Source organism: Vanessa cardui, chromosome 8 (genome assembly GCF_905220365.1).
Source record: "Vanessa cardui chromosome 8, ilVanCard2.1, whole genome shotgun sequence".
NCBI lineage: Eukaryota > Metazoa > Arthropoda > Insecta > Lepidoptera > Nymphalidae > Vanessa > Vanessa cardui.
Window position 1 is genome coordinate 11,824,606 of NC_061130.1, and position 17,843 is coordinate 11,842,448.

General features: G+C 32.8%; 1 protein-coding gene across 1 annotated transcript; it reads right to left on the reverse strand.

The window, feature by feature from the left end:
* Nucleotides 1-916: 916 nt before the first annotated feature.
* Nucleotides 917-16,772, reverse strand: LOC124532087 (glucose dehydrogenase [FAD, quinone]-like). Its single transcript, XM_047106725.1, has 6 exons — nt 16,618-16,772; nt 15,009-15,428; nt 14,211-14,441; nt 3,392-3,524; nt 2,584-2,703; nt 917-2,193 (listed from the first exon to the last, which is right to left on the reverse strand). Exons 2-6 carry the CDS (start codon nt 15,421-15,423, stop codon nt 948-950), a joined length of 2,145 nt encoding a protein of 714 aa, XP_046962681.1. The 5' UTR covers nt 15,424-15,428; nt 16,618-16,772; the 3' UTR covers nt 917-947.
* Between the last annotated feature and the right edge of the window lie 1,071 nt (nt 16,773-17,843).

Here is a 17,843-nt window from a genome sequence, read left to right on the forward strand (position 1 = left end):
CTAAAATATTTGTAAATCTTTGTCTTAAGAATAATTGTTACAACACTACACATTTATTAGTGCTAAAAACATTACAAAGTTCAAATCCAAATACAAAGCGATACTCACAGAAGGCAGAAGCGAGTGAATGAAGAAAGGTAAAGCATAAACATTTGAAGTTAATCAAATCCATATAATTATCAAATCAAATTAATATAGAACAATTTATAGTATTACTTGACTTGACTTTGTTTTATAACGTATTTAAATGATAAACAAGATCGAAAATAATTTAGTAAAGATATGTTCTCGTATCTATTCGTAGCATCATACAGAATTGTAGAGATAGTTTAGTGGATAAAATATATAGGCCTTTGTATGTATGCATAAGCTTATCATAATTATTTTGCAAAATTTGTGTATACAATTCATTCAGAGTTCTCGCAAAGCATCGAGTGAGTAATGTGTTTAAAGTTCTATATATATTTTTAGAATAAATCCCAAGAGTCGAGGATTCGGTTAGGTATCCCAGCAACTATTAAATGTACGATAGGACAAAAGTCTGTTTTGACTTTCAATCAAAGTAAAAATGGATATAAAGAAACCTTACATTTACATACGGCATGCAATTTACTAATAGCTATCTTTATTTATAATACAATACTATTATTATATACATATACACAATGTTCCTACTACTTATATTTCACTTCCAAAGATCCGCTGGAACTTCGTCGATGTCGATGAAACCATAATGATTATCATAGATTACTTAGGCCACTAATGATATCGGGTCAATTTAATGTAAAATATTGTTTATTTGGGTTTTATGTTTTTATGTTTGGATTAGACCACAGGTAAAATTATTTATAACTAATGGACTATAATTATGCTTAAGTTAGTTTACTAGGTATATGGGTTACGAATAATAAAAAAGTTAGTTAGGAACGTTTATTAAATCTTAAATATTAGGCTATCACATTTGACCAAGTCTTCTTTATAATATCCGCAGCTTTTTCACCGATTACAATTTCTGCGACATTTGTACGTGCACTTATCGGTTGTGGTAATATACTGCCATCAGCGACCCTTAAACCCTCGATACCATAAACTCTTAGCTCAGGATCAACTACAGCTTCGGGGTCAGTGGAGGGGCCCATTTTACATGTAGATATGGGATTGTGAAGAGATACGACCATAGTTTTAATCGCACATTCCCAGTAAAGTTCAGATCCTAAAGGATACGATGAACATGAAGGATATGTTGGTAGATATAGCGAAGCATTATATTTTCTAAATGAATCAGATTCTCCCAATCCAATAATGTACTTAACGGATTCTTTAATTGTAGCCATATCTCTTGGGTCAGTTAAATAATTACCGAACAATTTTGGATGAGAATAAGGATTTGTATCACGAAGCTCCAGATAACCTTTCGATCTTGGTTTCAAAAGAGTAGGTATAGCTTGCCATGTGTCAACATCCTTAAGGGCCCCGAATGCTTTGAAGTATGTCCTATCTGTTATTTTCCAACTTCTTCTAATTGCGGTTCCAGAATCCGAAGTTATTGAGCCTCCCATACTTATTAATTCAATATCTGGCACTGATTCCGGTTCATCAGAGAAACTGGTTTTTAAATATCCAACAGCTTCTACTCCACCCGGGGTCGTTAAAAGGCCATCGCCGAATTGTAGCCACTGCATAAAGTTTGGCAACGTAGCAACTTTATGTTCCAAAAGACTAGCGTTAGTGGTATTCAATTTAAAAACGATACCGGGAAAACTTATTTGATCATATAGACTTCTTCCGACTTTTAAGTCTACAATCGTTGGTATTCCGAGCATTTGCAAATTTTCTTTTGGGCCGACTCCAGATAACATCAGCAATTGAGGAGAGGCTATTGGACCAGCCGATAAAATGATTTCCCTCCTGCACCGCACTACATGTTTGACGTAGTTATGACTGTATTCAACAGCATATGCTTTTTTCGTTTCTGGATTTATTAAAATTTTAGTGGCTTTTGCCTCAGATAAAATGTGTAAATTTCTGCGGCGTTTATGCGGGTGAAGAAATGCCTTTGCAGTACTTAACCGATGCCCTTTATTTGAAATGGTCTGCACATAGCCGAATCCTAATTGATCAGGATCATTGTAGTCTATTGTAGGATGTCCAAACGATCTTCCAGCTGCAAGAAAAGCTTCAACGAGACCAGTTCTGTGGAAAAGAAATTAAATTGATCGTTAAAATTTTATTTTATAGTTTATAGTAGTGTTAAGATAATATTATTTTTCTTAGTTAAGTTGTGCTTAAAATATTATAAATAAATATTTATATAAAGATTGATGATGATTTAATAGATCCCAATGCATAATTTATATAACAGGGCAGGAGTGTGTAAGAAACACAAGTGCACTCCCTAATCCCACAAATCCCGCGATTAATAAAAATTAAAATGAAATTACTTTTGTACTAAGTTATGTTGAAATTAATGAGAGATTTTCAAAACTAATTTATTTTTAATCTGCTTATACTTGTATTTCGGATTCAAATATTTACAGCGTTAACGTCAACTGTATATAAATAATACCATTAAAGTATACTTACTTAAACGGGACATTCTCAATGGTAAGTTCACCATCCCGACCATGATATGGCTTCGTTTTGTATTTCTTTAATTCCGATTTTTCAGACTTCATATAATAAGGTAAAATTTCATTGTATGACCTAAAATGAGAAAAAATATTTTATAAGATACTTTATTTAGATTATAATTTGTTTTTCTTACCTTTTATATATCGTTATATAAGATTTAATATTAAGATTGAATAAATAATGCGGAGAAGAAACAGAAAATATTTAATTTGTATTCCGTATCAAGAATGCGACGTAGTTGAATGTTACAATGTGGGCGGGTTCTGATAGAAATTTACGGCAAGCCCTTTTACGACATCTGAGCATAGCTCGCGTTCGACATAACGCCGAACGAGAAACTGAATAATAAAGTAATATCGAGCGAAGCTGTTCTATGAGTGAAGTGACAAAGAAAAATAAATAATAGCATAAATCAATGTCGTATTAGCTACAGAATGTATTTGTCTTACTGTTTAACTAACGCATTCTGATCTTGAAAATGATTGGAACTTATTCCATCACGGAATGACATGATACAACAGTGCTAAACCAGTTTTAAGTTATATATTCTAACGAACGTCAATAACTAACTTTATATGATAAAGATTTGTGGAAGATGAAATGCAAATGTTTCACCAGATGATAAGTGATCATCTTCGCCCATAGACAATGTCACTAAGAAATATGAACCATTCCTTACATAACCAAATACGCCACCAACCTTGGGAATTATGTATGAGGCACGAGGGGTGCCTGTAGTTACAAAAGAATAATTTCATACCATCCGTAATTTCCTGCAGCTGCAATTTTATCCCAATCGTATGGTCGTCCCCTTGCGTAGATCATACTATTGGTGACGCTAGAACCGCCGACAGCTTTCCCTCGCGGAATATAACAACGTTCTTCTTCGCTTCCTGAAAATTGTATTCATATATTTAGTACTTAATTATCAAACATTTCACAAAATAAGTAGGATTAGGATTAGCCGATAATGAAAATAATGCTAAAGTTTATTCAACAGAATCGTTTGAAATTCAAGATAAATACCATAAGATACGTAATACTTTGCTGTACTGTTGAGGTTTAAAGGGTAAGCATGTCAGTTCTAATAAGAATACAAGTGACATAGATAAACCAATTCGAAATGTCCAGCTACCATCAGGTTGCGATAATAAACTATTTTATATGTTAAATAAAAAATACAAAAATAATAAAATGTAGTTCACAATTGTTAGCTCTAAACCATGTGCACTCTGCATTACCTAATAATTCGATAGGATGACGAATTGTGTCATTTATAGTATGTGAATCACACGTTCAAAAAGAGTTCTGACGTAGGGCTAATTGCTAGGTTGTTTCCGTGGTTGGAGTTTGGAGGTTTTCAGCGTAGTCTTCTTCAAATTCTGAGAATTTGTTATTTTTTTAGTAACTAGGAACTGAACCTACGATGTCAAAGTTGCAACCCTATAAATCAGCCTTTACACCTCTAGGCAGTTATCATACAAATATATTTTGTATAAGTCATAACAACAACCTCGGTGTGTTTGCTCTTAAGTGCATTATGCGAGTTATGAATGTAAATGATTTGTCTACTTATGTTAATTGCTTTGCTTTGCCTTCATGTGTTGAATAACGTTTAATTTAATACTTGGTGTACTTTGTGCAAGCCCGCTTGGGTACCCCACTCATTAGATATTCCGCCGTTAAAAAGAAATATTTAACATTGTTGTGTGGTGACTGACACTGACTCAATCAGTGTCTCGATAGACACTAGGGCCTATAGATTTTAGTTTCTATGGTTGAAGGCGCATTGGTAACATGAGGAATAGCTAATATTCCTTACAGCACCAATGTTATATTACTGGATTAGTAAGCTGAAGTGGCAGTGGGCGGCCACTTCAGCTTACTTATGTGTCGTAGAACCTTTGGGGAAACGTATTCTAGAGTGGCGACCGCGTCTCGGCAATGTAGTGTAGGAACTCCTCAGGCACGGTGGAGTGACGATTTACACAACAATACTGCGTACTGTTGTTTAGCGGTAGTATATTTGATGAGTGGGAGGTACCTACCCAGTCGGGCTAGCACAAAGCCATACCACCAAGTAAAAAAAAAATATAATTATAAAATAACATGTCTTGACTGACTGATTCATCATCACAGGGCGCACACTGTTAATGTTGGGGTCATAAAATTTGATGAGTAGTAGAATTTGAGTAGACGCCCGTTAAGGAATGAAACTTTTAAATTTAACCTTTAAGGGTTGGAAGGCTTATAAATTTGTATGGAGGTCTGTGATTTTTTAAATAGAAACATAAAACTTTGTTTTGAGGACATTGATTAATAATGAATAGATACATAGGTACATATTTATACGTTTCTGGATATCTATCCTAAGGGGTAAAATACACATCAATGTGGTATACAAATATATTTAACATCCATGTAATAAAAGCCATATGCGTAAGCTTTTTAAAAATAAGAATGTTGAGTTAAATTACATTATTATATAGTTATAAAATTTTACTTGATGGTTTGACAAATTTCTACTTTAGAATATCTAATAAGTGTGGGGTACTAACTCACCCACGCGACAAAGCACTACCATCTGTAAATGCCATTATTTGCATATAAAATGCAAACACTCGTCACGAACGAGACATCGAAACTGCGACCTTATCAGCAACAATATATTATTAACAAAATATAAATTAACTACATAATATTATATTCAAATGCTATGCTAATAAATAAAAGAAAAATGACTCTCTAAAAGAAGGAAGGAACTAATGTAAAACGCACAATAAAAAATATTTATATAGGAAGTTTTACGTAATAAATAAATTGCATTAAATATACACCAAGTTCAATCGTTTGTAAATCCATTCGTAATCCCTAAAGTATTGCCATCTCCTGTTCGTGGCATTTTAGTTATCTCCGGAGATTTTGGTGATATGTTTATATTTTGGACTTAAACTGGGCTCAATGTAACAGTGGATTGCGTTAATGATTACAACGCGAATAAATCCCTTTCCGACTATACAAACTGTACTGATTTAATGCCGTCCACGCTTAAATATGTCACACGGGACTACTTCGTTTAACGTATTTTTTAATAAATGTATCCATAAAAACATTTTTAAAATGAGCTTTTGTATAAAAAATGAGGAGTTTCTTCGTGAATCAATCGTGGCATGTAATTACGCCGATTGACCTTAAAATGAATTGTCATTAGGCTTGAAAAACCTCCATGAAATAAAAGTATGTATGTCTTATTAAGTAGACTTAATAAATAATAATAATAAGATTTGACCTAAATTGTTTAACTAATAAAAATTGTAAATTAAATACATATTTTTATTAAATAAGTATAACACTATTATTTACATGAGTAAGTACTAGAGTAACTACAGGCATTAGGGACATGTCATCTTAGTTCCCAAGGTCGGTGACACAATGGCCATGATCTTTAAGCGTTGAATGCGTTTTTCCAGCGAGAAAAAAAAGACGGTTTTGCATAAACCATATAATATGAATGCCCCTTGTATTTATGACACAAATAACATTTTAGTTGCTGTCGGGATTCAGACCATCATCACCACATTTAATACCAGTCGTGGAGAGTGTATATACATGTATATATATTATTTATATTAGCAAGAATTAGAGTATCTACCGTCATTAGGGACATCATATTAGTTCCCAAGACAGAATAACAGGCTTAGGAGAGTATTCACCATCAGTCAGAATACTCACCATTTGCTAGGCTCAAAATGTAATTTTTATATATTTTTTTTTTCATCAAAACATTACCTAATAATTATTATTATTTGCATTTTCTTTAATTGAAAGCATTTGTTAAAGTTCGGAGTGTTTCGGAACGCTAGAGAAGGATTTATACGGATAGGGTCAAGTGGGGGACAGTGTAACAAGGGGCACAGTATAACATCAAGGTTAGCTCTGTCATGTTCTTATTTGTCATGGCAACTCTTTCCGTGTTTTGACAACCTCATGTGCCGCCATCTTAATCAAGTGTCATCGGACTTCGAATTGCCGAGTTAACGGAATAGTCATAGAATTTATGTTTTGTGGAAAAAAATTGTGAAAAATTTAACTACTGAAGTTTTGTTCTTGTTGGAAAACTAATAATATCTGGTAAGTAAATATATGTTTCATTTAATCTTTAATTACTTGGTGTTTAAATAAAAAACAAAGTGAATTGCAATTTCTAACCTATAAATTTTTATTCATTTTTACATTTAAACAATAAGGTGTGGGGTACAGTGTAACGGGGTACAGTGTAACATGTTATAGTGTGCCCCTTTTAACATCTTTTTTTTTCAAGGTGTGCTCGCAGTAATAAGATGGTTCGGAATCGGAAAAGGAAGACGGAAATTGGTCTACACGATGCTAATGATATGAAAGAAGCAATAGAGTTGGTAGAAAATGGAATACCCTTGAGAAAAGCAGCCGAAAGAAAGAACGTAAATTATGGCACTTTGTATCGTTATGTTAAAAAGAAAAAGACCTGTTCAGCCGAGGAAACTGAAAATCTGCGGTTGACTCCTAATTACGCGGTTAATAAAGTTTTTTCAAATGATCAAGAATCAGCATTAAAACAATATCTTATAACGTGCTCAAAAATGTGCTACGGTCTTGACACGACTGAAACTAGAAAACTAGCTTATGAAATGGCTACATACCACAAGCTAAAGATGCCAGCATCTTGGGAAGCTAAAAAAATCGCAGGAAAAGATTGGTTGGATGGGTTTCGAAGAAGGAATCCAGATTTAACTTTGCGCAAACCAGAAGCCTGTAGCCTTTCAAGAGCTACATCGTTTAACCGGTATAATGTTGAAATGTTTTATAACAATTTGGAAGAGGTAATGAAAAGGTGTCCTAGTTTTGGCGACGGTACTAGACTATTTTGTCTTGATGAAACTGGTACGACGACAGTACAAAAACCAAAAAGAGTTTTGGCATTAAAAGGATCAAAACAGCTCAATAAAGTAACAAGTGGTGAACGAGGAACCCTTGTGACAACATGCTGCGCAGTTTCTGCCACAGGCAATGCCCTGCCACCGGCGATGGTATTTCCTCGGAAAAATTTCAAAACTCCCATGTTGAAGGGCGCCCCTATTGGTACATTGGGCTTAGCGCAACCTACGGGCTGGATGAACACCGAGTTGTTCCCTCAGGTTATAAAGCATTTTGTAAAAGTAACTGGAAGCTCAAAAACAAACCCATCGCTTTTTATACTTGATAATCACGATAGTCACTTAGCTCTTGAGGCTTTGAACATAGCTAAAGAAAACGGCATGACTCTGCTTACCATTCCGCCTCATTCCAACCATAAATTACAGCCACTCGATGTGTCAGTGTTTGGTCCTTTACAGAATTATTACAACGCCGCAATAGATTCATGGCTTTTGCGTCATCCGGGAGTACCTGTGACGATATACAATATTGCAGAACTACTAGGTGAAGCATTTGAAAAAGCAATGACACCCATAAACATAAAATCGGGTTTTAGGAAAACCGGCATATTTCCATTTGACAGGAACATTTTCACCAGTGAAGATTTTATGCCAAGCGAGATTACAAACAGAACTTTAGAATCTTCAGCTTCATTATTACTGCAACATGAACAGACAGCAAACCAGACTACGGCTTCCGAAATTTCCTTGATGCAGGAAAATGAGCAATCTCTAAACCGGCCTTCGACATCTAAAAACTCTGAAGAACAGAACGAACAGCTCTCAAATCAAAATACGGCGCCTGAAACTTTGTTGTCGCTTCAACAAAATTTCGAAGAAACACAAAAAGTCAGTGATCCGATGAAGCAGCAAGAAAATATAAGCTTAATAACAAATGATGTTAATAGAATGGAAGACATTTTAGCCAGCCCAATTGAATGCAGAGAATATCCAAAGGCTGGTCCCAGAATCTCTAAAAAAGGAAGAAAAAGAGGTAAAAGTTGTATCGCTACCGATACACCAATTAAACAAGAATTTGAAGAAGCATCCAAAGAAAGAGAAAACAAGAAGCGTAAAAAGAAAACTCCCAATGAGGGAAATATAAAAATAAAGAGAAAACCAAAGAGAGTCGAAAAAGTTACCAAGGTTTTATTTGCTAGTTCTGAGAAAGGCTCCGAAAATTTAGATGAAGATTCAGATATTGTATCTAGCGGTTCAGATGATATCCCTCTTTGTTTGTTGAAAACTCCAGAAAAAGATGATTTTGTAGTTGTAAAATTTATGGGAAAACAGACAAAGCATTATATAGGAAAATTATTGACGAATAATGAGTTAGATGAATATGATGTCAGTTATCTACGCAAAAGTAGTAAAGTTGATAATGTCTTTTATTTTCCTTTAGAACCGGATCTTGCTATTGTCAAAAAGGATGATATTGAGCTTATATTGCCTTTACCTAAAACGAAAAAACAAACGAAACGTCAGGCAGACTTCTATTCATTCCCAGAAAAAATTCTAAGGCAGTTTAATCTATGTTAAGAAAAGATTTTTCATAATATTATATTTTTTTATGTTTGTTTTTGATTGCCAAAAATATGTTTAGATCATAATTGAAGTTAAAGGATGTTATATTTTTGTTTCTTTTTTTATTTGTATGTTTATTGATGTTGTTTAGTTCACTGTTATAGTGTACCCCATCTTGTTATACTGTACCCCTATAGCTGTTAAACTGTACCCCACCCCTGGGGCACACTATAACAAAATTGTGATCTCAGAAAACTAAAAAAAAAATTGTTTCTATGTATAATTTTGATATTATTTCAAACCTAATATGGAGGTAAAGACTGTTGATTTTAAGGTAAAAAATAAGGAGACATTACAATAAACGGTTTTATTTCTAAAAAGAAAAATAACTTTTTTGTTACACTGTCCCCCACTTGACCCTATATATTTAACATAAATTATTCAAATTTTACACGTAGCATGCTAATACGAGTTACTTGCAGCAAAAATAAATAGAAACACCGTTGAAGTTTTAAACTAGGTAAATATTTTACAGTATACAACAACGAAGCAATCGTTGATTATTTATAATGTGTTTCCCTACTTTAAGTAATATTATTATTCATCTTGAAATTACATAGATTCTACGCATACAGTTTAAAAGTTAACGACAAATACTTTAAGATTACTGATATATACATATCAGTAATTTTATACCACCTACCTGGGCCAGGTAGGTGGTATAAAATTTTATAATATTTCTTACGCAACCTTCGGGAACTGAGATGTTATCCTGGGTGCCTTTACTAACAGTGGTTCGCCTTTTGAAATCAGCACACAACGATACTCAGTAGCAATAGGTACTTAGCTATAGAATATCTAATGAGTGCGTGGCACCTACTCAGACGTGCATAAAGTCTTACCAACTTTAAACAAAAAGAAGCATATAATACGCTTCTTTTATTTCATAATATTTATATATTATCCATGCTAAATGCATGTAATATAAATCAAGAAATTGTCCTTTCGGATAATTGTTATATCAAGCATTACAAATAATATCTAACTTTTCTACCTGATATAAAATAATTAATTCGTAATTATGGAATAGAATATGTCAATCCTAACAGGGATAACGGTTGCTTATTTATATTTAAAAGTACAGGAGACGCAATTCAGAATGTAACTAGCGCTAACATAATCGAATTGGCAACACAACCCCTTCCATGCTCTGTTCCGACCCTAAGTATTAAAGTAACCTTTTTTTATATCGCTGGCAAAATGCATAACGCTATTTCCCCCACGAGGAAATGTACCCCCAAACTCCCATATACCCCTCGTATATGGGGCACACCGGTGGGACCCGGTATACTGAAATACCCACTAAAAGAAACCGTAGTACCCTCGTCTCATCGGCAGGCGCAACGGGATCGATTTCGCATGCCATCGTGGAAGTATCAAAGTACTTAGTTCAAATAAAATTAAACGAGGTAATTTATGAACATAAGTAAAATAAAAAACTTTTTATTACCGGACAATAGCGCTAAATGATTTTAAATAGCACGTGACCAAATATAGAATTAGAGGCTCATGTAACGGTATTTTAAAGAAATGCATGCATTGCGGCGCGTGTTGATTGTACTTAAAGTCAATGTTCGCATAACTGTTAAAGCCTAGGTCAGCTTACGTTTAACTTGTTGACTCCTTTCATTATTAATGTTTAGTATACCCTCGATACTTTGCACTATATTATCCTTATAACGCTGCATAGCTCTTAAATGACAAGATGTTTGTCTTTTTCTTTCAAATATCAAATTACTGAAAAAAACATTCACATTTCATTTCATTTATTAATGACACCGTATGTGTAGATAGATTTAACTGTTGAACCTTAATAATTATAACAGTACTTATGAACTAGAAATGATCAATTATGTTCGACACCTTTCTACTTGCATGTACAACCGGTTTCGTTTTTGTGCATTTAAACGGGGTAATGTATTCGATAATACAACATTTTTTTGTACTTTAGTTTAAAAAGTTTAAAAGTTTAATAAAGAATTTTATAATCGAGAATATATATTAAAAGAATGAAGAATCGTATGGTGCTCCGGGGCCTGCTAGAACAGATAACTCTATGACTTAAAAGGTGCTCCTCAGTTGCATATAATGTAACATAATGCTTTCTTTTTGCTTTCGTAAAATGTGTTCTAATAACTTTGTATTTTTAAAGTATCAATTATAGAAACATTTGGTATTATTTAATATTTGTACATATACACGTTTATCATAAAATCTTAATGATGAAAACTATGACAATTATTCCATAATCACAAAGGATTACGATAAGCTTATATGTAAGAATTTCGCAGTCTATAGTTCCTAGACAAGGTACGCGCTTCTATAATCCCATCACACTTATTTTTAAACTTGGCCTATCAATAAGGCATTTTAATAAAAGACCGTATATATTAAAAAATGTTGGAATACGTAAAAATATACGTAATTGTCATGCCGCGTAAATATTAAATTAAATTGTGTTCAATTAAAATATAATCTCATACGTTTATGTTAATTGTTGAAAAAGAGGGTCTAATGAGTTCTTTGCTAGTATTTATCAGTAGAACCTACATACTGAACCAGTGGTAGCTTTTCATTTAATTAGAGTAACATAACGATACAAGTGTTTTTACGAAAGAAACTATTACACATACATACATAAATAATATATTTATATATAGTATACTAAATGCAAATACTAATAATGATTGTACACAATTACATCGATAATGTATTTCTATCTGATACAGATCAATTATGGTATAAATATTGTTCTTGCAAACTGCAACCCAAATGTATAAATTATATAAGGTAAGAATTCTATTTAGGGAGCTGTTTATTTATAAGTATCCCTCAAAATAGCCTCATAAGTAGTTTGCGAGTTGACCGGTCGTGTTTAAAAAGACATAAAGTCCTATAGAAGCTAGCGTGTTTTTGACTTTTTACGTACTTAAAACTCAACGTAAGTTATGTTGTCTGTGGGCAGTAAAACGTGGATTATCTCCATATAAAAGATGTTTTACTGGTACGTAATTATTTTTCTTAGCTTTAAGAAATGCAATATAGCTTATTACAACAGTTCAAGTATGTAAGTAAGTAATGAACTAGCCTTCTATATTTAAACTGCGGTTACTTTTATTCATATATTTAATATCTTAAAAGAGTAACGTCGTTGTTTTCTTAAATATAACACAAACCTTCTTCGAAGTTTACTTTACTTCAATTTTATTAAGACAGTTTTTATTTTATCGGAGGGTAATAGACAACTTTTAATTTTAAAGCGCTTTAAAAAGTCTTCTTTAATTAGATTTAGGTGTTTTGGGAACATTTCAAAAATATTTTTTCGTATAAATATTTAGGCTTATAAATTACCTTATTGGTGCTGTTTCGTTCTACTTTTCGATTCAAATAAAAAATCGCTTAAAAATATTTCACCAGTTTTTTTATCGGTAAGATTGAGGAGAGAATATATTTTTGTTAAGAATTTTGCATAGAGGCTGTGTGTACCCTGCCATCTGCGTGGGCTGGCACTTTGACCTTCTTTCTTTGTTCATTTTGTTCGATCATTTTTAACCGACTTCAAAAAAAGGAGGAGGTTCTCAATTCGTCGGGGCCTTTTTTTTTTTTTTTTTTTTTTATTTTTTATGTATGTTACCGAATTACTCGAAGATGGCTGGGCCGATTTTGACAATTCTTTTTTTGTTTGAAAGGGCATGTTTTACAGGTGGTCCCATTGTCAGGAGATCAGGATCTGATGATGGGATCCTGGAGAAATCGAGGGAACTCCTCAAATTTTATAGGCACACCTATAGTGATTTCGGTTTTATTCAAAGTGCCTTGGTTATATGCTCACGAAAAGTGACATTTGATGAAGTGGAACTGATGATGAAGACCACAACTGGTAATCAGAACCTATTAGTACCTATTTTACGGGTTTAGTTCTATTTCTTTAAGATAGTCGTCAAGCAATTGATGTTAGTAAACATGCCTATGATGAAGTCTAGCTGATGGTGGACTACCAGGAGAACTCCTCAATGATTAACGGTATTGCATCCGGAAAAATGGTATTGTCTAATTGGCGATGAGCAGTTAACATTAGGCTGTTTAGAGACGAAAGCCGAAATGTACTGAGTATAATAAAGTGAATGACAAACACTACCAGTTGTAATTATAAATAACAAAACAACACTGAAAAGCAGTAAATAAATTTTTATAAATAAAAAAAAACCGCCTTCAAAAATGAACTAAAAAGAAAAAAATAATCTGTTACATCCATATCCAATTTACGATTTTTTAATCACCTTTTGAAGTCGGTGCCAACAAAGTTTATAATAAATTCCTATATTGAAATCATTTAATTTGTATCGATAGTAAGGTTTGTCTAATGGTGTCATCTATACAATAAATAGATTTAGGTTTGTATGTATGTATTATGTATTATGTACCTATATTAGCAATTTTGGCACCGACTTTGAGAGGTGATTAAAAAATCGTAAATTGGATATGGATGTAACAGATTATTTTTTTCTTTTTAGTTCATTTTTGAAGGCGGTTTTTTTTTATTTATAAAAATTTATCTTTGTTAAATTTTTATCTTTCATTGATAATATTTATATTTCAGTTTAACGAGATCTGATGTTAAATTTAAATATTCTCAACACAAAAGTTTTACTTTCGAAGTCATAAGACCCAATCACATAACAACACTAGATATTTTTGTACTTTTAGTCCAAATATAATATTAACTAAGTATCTTAAAACAATTTTCCGTAATATTTTTGAAACACGCATGGTCTTTGCAGAGGTATTCTATCGTACCAGAACTGTGAATATTATCTATCTGACTTTATTAATTTAATGATCCATATTAATATTACAAATGTGAAAGTAACTTTGTCTGTCCGTCTGTCATAACCTAACCGCTATACCGAATTTGACCAAATTTGGTATGAAGCAAATTTGAAGTCCAAGAACTACTTATTTGCCTGACGCATAACAACCAACACACTAAAACGCGACCGAAACCGCAGGCTACTAGTGCTTTACAAAACAAAATACACTCACCGGAACAAACGCCAGGCTGGTGCTCCATTGTATACGGCCAAACATAATCCGACCTCTGGATATGATTGACAAGCGCTGGAATATCCGATAGCACCATTTCAGCTTTCCCTGCTTCTATGACCAAAACTGTGGCTCTAGGTTTGTCCTCAGTGAGCCGAGCCGCTATCACAGATCCAGCTGTACCAGCACCCACAATGACGTAGTCATATTCCTCAAGAGGTTTATCATAGCCTTCAAAATAATTTTAGGATATTAGTGAACTCATCTTATAAATAATTTACTATTGAATATGTTTATTGTAAATAACCGAAATGTCATCAACATAACAAAACAAAAATGTTTGTACAAAATATAGGACACTTGTTCTATATTTTGTACTATTTAATAGTATTGAATAAGCAGATTCATTTTTTACTGGCTTTAGTATTTTTTTAATGTAATGTAAAATCATAACATTACATTAAATTTATAAAAAAATACATAGTCGTATTTTTTGAAATGTTTCGTATTTTCAAAAATGCTTTGTATTCGCAAAGAAACGCCACAATGAATAGCTTACAAAATATTCAATTTAACTTTTGATACTTTAAAATTACTTAGGAAGTTACTTAATTAACTTAACAAATGTAATATAATCTGTGCTACACTAATTGTGTAAAACAATATGCAGTTAATTAGTTATGTTTTGAACACGGGTGTAACAAAAGTACGGAACTATAAAAATCATAAACGTTATCTTTTTAATGGCATGTGAACTCTTATATCTAAATGTATATATCTCATTCATATATCTCTTACCTTTAGGTAATGCGTATGTATCTCTTAAAAAATTGAATGGATCGCCTGCTGATGTTGGGGGGTAACTCATACCCATTGTTTGCATCACCATTTCAAGTATGGGACTGTGGAGATACGGCCCGTAACCGAAACGCGCTTTCCTATTATGACTCTTGAGTTTAGATAAATGTGGTTCATTTTCCTCTGTTCCATATTTGTCATTATCCTTTATGGAATCGCTTCGGTTGTTAAAAGGGACTGGCCAAAGTATACGTGCATTTCCTAAACCTCCAACTTTAGCATTGCTTTTGCTATCAACTATATCATTCGGTTCATTTTCAACATAAGCGAAACCTTCACCGTCGTATATGTCTATCGCTTTAATGCAATGTGACACGTATAGGATGTAAAATGTTGCGTAAAATAAACGCGACATTGTTCCTGTAATTGTAAAACATGCAATTATACGTCACGAAAGCTTATGATGTAGACGTTTATTTTTGTAGAAAATATAAAATAAAAATAACACTATGACTATGTAGCTAAACTTAGATTAACTTAAAATATTTCGTTCAGTACGATATTATTTTTATTATTATTAAATCGTAGGTTGACTAATGGGTTAGCTAATTTTAAGTGGTCTCCAGCGCCCTCAGATATTGCTGCCGTACGAAATATAAACCGTTACTTGCACACTTATCCGATACACAATAATACGACGTAATGTTATTTAGCTTCCAAAAGCCCTACCGTCAAGTAATTCATCAAGCGTTGACACAAAAATCAAACACGGTGTAAAATATTATCTTAGATGATTAAGGAGAAGATAATGAATATTTACTATTTGAGTAGCTGGTTTTGACCTACATACTAACGAAAGAAGTTAAATAAAAAAAAATCTAAATAAGAAACAAAAGTAAAAGCAAATCGAACCCTAATAAACAATATCGATATTTCAGATTATTTATTCGTCTCGATAGAGGTCAACGGTTGGCCACTAAGTACACGCACACTAGTAAAGTGGTATGAATTTTGGCGAGTGCCAAGCGGTACTGTCACGCACACCAAAACAATGAAGATGGCTCGTTGGTTTCAGTACTTTTGTAGAGCGACACTCCATCTGAATCTACGTATAACTAAACTAAGATTGACGTTATTGAATTGACATGTAATTAAATAGTTTATAGATTCCTCTCTTTACGATCTCATTACGAATCAGTGTTAGCTTTAAGTTTAATTAATCTTGTAGACCAATGATTTAAACGCGCTTTGCAGTGCCTCATTGAATATTGTTTGTTTTGGTTTGAAGTTTATGTAGTGTTAGTTATAAAAGTCGAAAGATTAAGTTTGTTATAAATAATTCAAATTTAGAATTACATCGAATATTTTTACTAATTACGATGCCCTATTTTTGACTATTTATTATGCCGTATAAATTGTTGTCATTTAAAAATAGTCATCTTTAAAATAATATCCTATTTATCGGATGGTAGGAAAATATTTAAATTATTTGTGTATATAAATTAAAAACAATTAATTATTTAAAAATCTTATAAATTTGTGAAATAAATTAACTATAAAAAAAATCGAGAATATTTTAATGCATGTACATTGTACATTGTACACTTACCTATTATTGTGAGCTAATGTTCAAATATTTTAATATCACGTATTGATCGATCTTCTGTATCTCACTATCCACGAGCCGCGGCCACAGCGGACGGTCAGCGAGTGACTGATCAGATTAAGTGGTAGCCTTACAAGCCTTGACCGTGTACTTGAGATACCGCTATGTCGTTGAACTATTTAAAGTACAATCGAGGAAGCATTTTTATCATTTTATTGATAAGTGATCTCTTTCGTGATATATTATTGTTTTATTTAAGGTGAAATGCATGAAACGGATATTATGTATTTATATTTTATTGGGGATATGGTTGGTTAATTTTCACCTGCACTTTATTCTAGTTTTTAGGTCAATTAGCGTGTTCGAAATATTGTATTTATAAATGATATCGGCGATTTCAGTAGTGCTTATTTAAATTTTTCACGATGAGTAATGTAAGGTTTTGATAATTTATTAGATTTGAAGTTATTGTATACATATATAACACACCAACCAATTTCATACATGACCTTTTAAATAATTAAGTAGAACAATATTCTCGTAATGTTCTATAATAGACAAGTAGCTGTATTAGTATAGCGTTTGATTGGACCGTCATTGTTTACACGGACTTCCTATAGCTAATTGATTTGACGCTTTTTAATTAACGGGATTCATGTTGTTTATATTAACTTTGATCAGATTAATAGTAAAGCATTAAATTATATAAATTTTATAAAATGTAATCTTAGGGCTAAAATTAAATTACAGGCTGCGGAAAATCGCCAAATAAAATGTTTTAGGGTTTTCTGTCAAGTCATTCTCACTGCGCAGGATTACCTCATAGGATTGTGACTAAAGCCGTAGAGAGCGTCCTTGTTGTCGTGTTAGACCTGTCGTGTCAGCCAGTGTACAAAATTTACTTGCTATTATTAACCTTATGACCTGATACAGATACTAAGTCGCACGCGTGTTAGAAATAAGTATGCTCGTCTGAAGTTTACGCTTTCTCCAGCGAATGTAAATACATAGAGAGCTCGCTATAAATTAGCGTACTATTTCTAATAGCAAACACGCATACATATAAGTACATTGTATATGGACTCGTCGTGTCGCCTATGTCGGTCTGTCATAGTTTGTTCTCCAAGACTATAACAAAAAACATGTATAGTTAGGAAACTCAAACTTCTGAATAAAGGGAGTTTAATGTTTGAGAGTTGGGACGAAAGTGTGAATAATAGTGAAATGTT

What these genes read in the sequence shown, in the direction of transcription:
- LOC124532087 (XM_047106725.1), bottom strand. Translation starts at nt 15,423, where the DNA reads ATGTCGCGTTTATTTTACGCAACATTTTACATCCTATACGTGTCACAT. An exon ending in TACATACGCATTACCTAAAG is followed by an intron (nt 14,442 to 15,008) that starts GTAAGAGATATA and finishes ATTATTTTGAAG; the next exon opens with GCTATGATAAACCTCTTGAG. An exon ending in GCTGCAGGAAATTACGGATG is followed by an intron (nt 2,704 to 3,391) that starts GTATGAAATTAT and finishes TTCTCATTTTAG; the next exon opens with GTCATACAATGAAATTTTAC.